This window comes from Notolepis coatsorum, assembly GCF_963971535.1.
Source record: "Notolepis coatsorum genome assembly, chromosome: 20".
In the NCBI taxonomy this organism is placed as follows: domain Eukaryota; kingdom Metazoa; phylum Chordata; class Actinopteri; order Aulopiformes; family Paralepididae; genus Notolepis; species Notolepis coatsorum.
Window position 1 is genome coordinate 48,414,857 of NC_140184.1, and position 6,000 is coordinate 48,420,856.

Here is a 6,000-nt window from a genome sequence, read left to right on the forward strand (position 1 = left end):
GTGATGACGTTTGAATATTTAAAACAGATGTTAGGTGGTATTTAATTTGTATTTATTTTGATTTAACCTTTAACCTTTGATTTAAATCTATTCAGTGAAGACCATGGCAGTTATTCTAATAAAAAAAATTACATTATCTATCTGTCCCACTTTGTCCCACCAAAATCGTACTGTTGTCCCACTTTGTCCCACCAAAATCTTACTGTTGTCCCACTTTTGGACGTTTTGCATCTGGTCACCCTAATGTATGCACACACACACACACACACATGCATGTACGCACACACATGCACATACACACACACGCGGACACACACACACACACACACACTCACACATTTATTGTACACATTAATAGGCTATGGACATAAACAGGTATAAACAATGCAGTCAGATATCACAAGACTTTTCAGTTACATACGGTATGCGGTCAATTGAAAACCGGAGCATACAATTAAATTAGGCAGATAGCACAGTAATTAAACTTAATCCCAAGTATCTGCTTCAAGGGTATAATAGTCAGCATCTGCTCCACACTGTGTGACTGCCAATACAACACTGAACAGTATACAGCTAACTGCTCCGCCTGCTTCCTGGTGAAACCGGCCATCTGAACAACTAGACTCGATGTGCAAAACCCAGGCTACCAAACCAGATGCTGTTGCCTTAGTGTGAAATGGTCTACTCCAGCTGTTCATATTTCAGACAATTACTTAGAGAGACTTCCTTTAAACACACACACACACACACACACACACACACACACACACACACACACACACACACACACACACACACACACACACACACACACACACACACACACACACACACACACACACACACACACACACACACACACGCGCGCGCATGCGTGTATTCGCATTATGACTCAGTGCTCTCACACTCTTTGACTGTTTAATGGTACTCTCACACACAAGGCTGGTTAGTAATAGGCTGTGATGTTGAAACCTCTAAACCAAAACCCTTCCCATGCCTCACTACCCAGGGCAGAGGGGAAAACATCCCCGGGGCCGAGCTACCCGTTAGACGCAACACAGAGCCCAGAGGAGACATTTAGCCCGGCCGCTTAAAGGAACCCTGTGACATTATTTTCCTTCACCAGAAATGTGTGTATTTCCAGTACAGTCCCCCCCCCCCCCCCTATTCTAAATGCTGAAGTGTCGCTTTAATGCTGAGTATTTAAAGTAGTACCCTCTACCCACCAGAGTCCACTTCAGCGGGAGATAAAGTAAGGCTCATTCCGGCATGAGGTTAGGGAGTATGACGTGCTGCAACACTAAGTAAGGTGACAGCAAGTTGGCTAAGCTGTGAGAAATCCCTCTGGAATCACGGAGAAAACTCTGTGTGTGGGGGGGGGGGGGGGGGGGGGGGGGTCTCAGTGGCACACCGCAATCATCTGGACGGAGAGCTTACCTTCAGCTTGGTGAGCTGCCCCAGGTCCTTGGCAGCGCTGAAGATCATCTGAGCTCCTTGCTGTTTGGAAACGGAACAGAAAACAGGACACGCTTAAGCTCTCATGTCTAACAACACATAACATGGCATATCGAGCAGGAGCCGGACCAGACGCTCAAACCCTGTGTCATCGTGAACATCACGTTGCATTGATCATACAATATATACTTGATTCACATAGTCAATGACATTTGATACCCAAGCTCTTCCAGCTTATTCAATTTGTATTCAAAATAGTCAGCATAAACAATATAAGGCGTATAAACAAAGTAAGTCTCATAAACAACCCAGGGGAGGACAAATAAGAAAAAAAGAAGGACATACTGTAGGAAAATAAACTAAAAAGAGGGAGGTATAGGTAGGTCAGACTCATATTAGTGTATATCCAGGTACACAGTTACAAGTGACCATCTCTGCATAAACATATCTTTTTTCAGTTGCAATTGTGCAGTCATTTCTTCCATTGTATATCTGTCTCAATCTCTTGGTCCATTGTTTGACTGTAGGTGGTTGATTTTGTAACCATGCAATAGTTATCATTTTCCTTGCTGTTAACAGTAACACTCTCAAGATGTACAATGTATCCCCATAGTATGTGCCTTTCGGTATACATCCCAAGATATAGTACAATGGATTCAGAGGTAAGTCAAGATCTAGAATGGTTTTAATCTAATTTCTTATATTCACCCAAAATGTCTGCACTTTTGGACAGTCCCAGAAAATATGATCTCCAATCATTCCATATCCTCTCCAACATAGTGGTGAGGACCCACCAGCAAATCCGGAGAGAACTTGAGGAGTCCTAAAGTACCTAACCTTGACTTTCCAGTCAAACTCCTTCCACATAGGGCTATTTGTGATCTTATGATTGCTTGAATGACCCATTCTTCATTTTCTATGATCACATTAGCTTCCCACTCCCATTTTTCTTTAATATAGGCGGTATCTCCTGGATCATCTAGTTGTAACATGTTGTAAATATCAAGGAGGAGCCGCCTTTTCTCAGTCCTTGCCCCACAATGGTGGAATGAACTGCCCACCCCAGTTAGGACGCGTGTACCACTTCCGCAACGGATTTGATTTCCGGGGTTGGCCTGATTGGCCACTAAGCCCACGTGACCCTACGCTGGCACGCCCCCCTTGCCCCGCTTACGCCTGAGAGTCACACACCAGCTAGCGGCAGCCAGCGAGCCTTGCTACTACTAGCCGAGTGATGAATGAAGCTCTATCTGTTTCACCTAACAGCACTATTTCTCCGTGATCATAGCCATCCATCTCTAAAGCTAACCACTATTTGTAAAAGCCACAACCACGTTACCATATGTAATAATGTAAATCATTGTGTCGTTGTACATATTGTGTACACCGTTAGAAGCTAACGCAGCTTAGCCTGGTAGCTATTGTTGTGCTAACAACATCCCGACAGATGTAGAAGGCATAGACACAGGTCGCTTGTTGGCCGGCATGAGTGCCCGATTTGGGGTGGTTCTCTCCTCTTTGTGTGCCTTTGTCCTTGCGGGTGTTTTGCGGGGGAGCTTGTGGACGCGACAATAGTGGTGGTTGTAGGGTGTTTGAGCTTGTAGCCTAGTTAGCTCATAGCTACCCAGCTTGTTAGCCAGCATGAATACCCGATTTAAAATGGTTCTCTCCTCCTTGTATACCCTTGTCCTCACAAGTATTCTGCCAGGGAACTTATGGACATGACAATAGTATTTATAAGGTGTTTGATCATTGTGTCGTTGTACATATTGTGTATACACCGTTGCCTTAGAAGCTAACGATAGCTGCGAGCTAACTAGGCTACAAGCTCAAACACCCTATAGGGTCTTCTTTATACCTGTACATTTTAATACTACAACTCTGTACATACATCTGATGAGCCCTATTACTCAGTAGTATTTATTATTGTATACCCAGTTTAATCACATGTACATTGTATGTTACTATTGCACTTTACTGTTACATTTGTACTCTGGTTAGATGCCAAACCTATTTTTGTTGTATTGTACTTGTGCTCTATAATGACAATACATTTTAATCTAATCTAATTTTGCAATGAGTTGCAAATTGCTTTCGCGATCCCTGTTGAATATTTTCCCCCACGGGGGTCAGCACAACCCGAGTGCAATGCTTAGCCTCGCTCTTCCTTATAAGGAGCTGGAGGGGCGTTTCTGTATGCAAATTCAGGTGTACGAGAATGTGCTTTCAGTTTAACACTTTGAGTGCCAGCGACGAGATTTCTCGTTAGTTCATGCCGACTGTTGAGTGCCAACTACGAGAGATCTCGTTTTATTTTTATTAGCGATTTCCATTCATATTTCATCAATCTAGCCTCATGTTACCACTGCAAACTCTCTCTGAGCTCCATTGGGAAAATACCGCCCCCTATCGTCTCTCCCTGTGGTACTGCACCCCTTTGGATTGGATTGAATGAAACCCATGGGGGGGGAAAAATCCTGCTTCCACATTTTACTTCTCAGGCACGTAACTCGAGCCGATCGGATTCATTGTGGACCATCAGAACAGCGTGGAATCGGTGTTTTGACCACCCAGCGTTGGATCAATAAATGCGATCGATATTTGGAATGGCGATCAGGAATTGGAATAATCTTTTTGGAGAACAGATCTGATCTGAGGCAAGGAATCTATTTTACCAGTCTTAGGATAATCAGAGCTTTTTTCACAGAGATATCAACGTGGGCCCTATGTGTGTGTGTGCGTGTGTGTGTGTGTGCTTGTTGACAGAATCTGGCTATGGGGCGACAATAATGTGGTCAAGAGGCATGGTTTCTATCTTTAGCCTTTGGCGTGGTTTATTCATTCACATGGTATGAGCAGCAGCACATGAGTTCTCCTCTCACTGAGAGGCTGGTGGAGAAAGAGGTAGAGGGGGAGGAGACATCTCTTTTTATACTCGCCACCTGGTGGTATCATGAGTGGCTCCGCCTAGAGCGCCCTCTAGTGGAAACAGTTATATATGCAGTTAGACAGTTACTAACAATCCTACATAGAACCTCTAACTTTAACAGTGCTGATCAGGAAATGGATAATCGATTTTTAAGCCAGCTTCTATAGCATGCATAATTACTAGAGGTGGGCATAGATTAATTTTTTTAATCTAGATTAATCTATCTGCAATCGTGGATTTAATCTAGATTAATCTAGATTAAAATGGCTAAAAAAAAAAAAAAAACTGCAGAAGGCAATCAAAATATGTGTGTTCTACCCAAATAATGACCAGAAGTAAGTCCTTACTTTTTCTTTCCTCCTTATGTTTCTCAGGCCAGGTGGCCCATTACACCATGAGCCCATCTCCCGATTCCAAAATGCATTACAGACTGTTTGAAAAAGCTGTTTTGCTATGATAATTGGTAATGAAATATCAAAATAATGTTCAATAAGATGTACTTGTGTTTAATAAGTTGTTTTATTCAGAAGTTAACAAAAATAAATAATATTACCAGTACAGTACAGTATCTAGCACACTCTCAGGAGCAAAACAGAAAGAATCATTTCAAACTTGAACTATGTGACATGGCTTGAATCAACTGCTCCAGTGGAGTTGCTCAGTGGCCAATGGTGTCAACTGTGGTTGTACTGGGAAGCTCCCAGGTGTGAATGGAACTGTGTGAATGTGAAGCAGGGCGTTCCTGAAAAAGAGCGTCTGTGCTCAGCGAACCTACCCTGAGTAAATAAAGGTAAAAAAAAAAAAATGTACAAAAAAAAAGATATATATATTTTTTTTAGATTAATGCGTTAATTATATTATCGCGCGATACTAGTATAGCGTTAACGCAGCACGTTAACGCCGTTAACGGCCCAGCTCTAATAATTACACATAGACTATCGATAATCTAGCATTTATTTGAAAACTATTCATAAATAGGCCGAAAAATTACAATTTTTTTTGTGTATTCCAGTATATTCCAGTAAAGGGCGATTATCACAGAATCTTTATATTTTCCTGAAACTTTAAAAAAATGAGTTTTTCAAAATGGTATAAAACGGAAATTAACCGATTAAAAAACAATCCGTTTCGACAATGTTGACTGCAAACAAGTCATTGATAAGCGACGGCCATATTATACACATAGCCATAATTTAAGATATCGTTTATGCGTTCGCAAATATGAGAGCTCTATCATTGAAGTGGGCGTTGGCACGCAACGGGGTTCCGGGGCACCGGACCCATGGCACGGAAAGTGTTAAGAATGAGTGACAGAATGACTGACTTTCTTCATTCAGTTGCAAACATTTTGGTCATATACGAACACCGTTTCACGCGTTCAGGCATCCGGAGGAGGACTTTCATAAATGTGTTTGTACAAACTACTTATGAAGATAGTTATGAAGATAGTTACGTACACTTTCGATCATGAGGTCAATTTTTTTTTCATCTTGATTCTGTAAGCTTGGCTATTGTTTCACCTGTCATGATAACAATGCATAAAATGTTGCATATTTAGTCATAGCCTGCATGATTAAATCATACTATCTTTACATTTACATTTAGTAATTTAGCTG

The 6,000-nt window shown here is 41.8% G+C and overlaps 1 protein-coding gene across 1 annotated transcript in view; it reads right to left on the reverse strand.

Moving 5' to 3' along the window:
* LOC311247027 (protein unc-13 homolog C-like) overlaps positions 1-6,000 on the reverse strand; it is a gene marked incomplete at both ends in the record, with an annotated part of 325,735 nt that overhangs the window by 63,294 nt on the left and 256,441 nt on the right. The window contains 1 exon segment of the mRNA XM_084337310.1: positions 1,438-1,497. Within this exon segment, the coding sequence (XP_084193436.1) occupies positions 1,438-1,497 (60 nt within the window).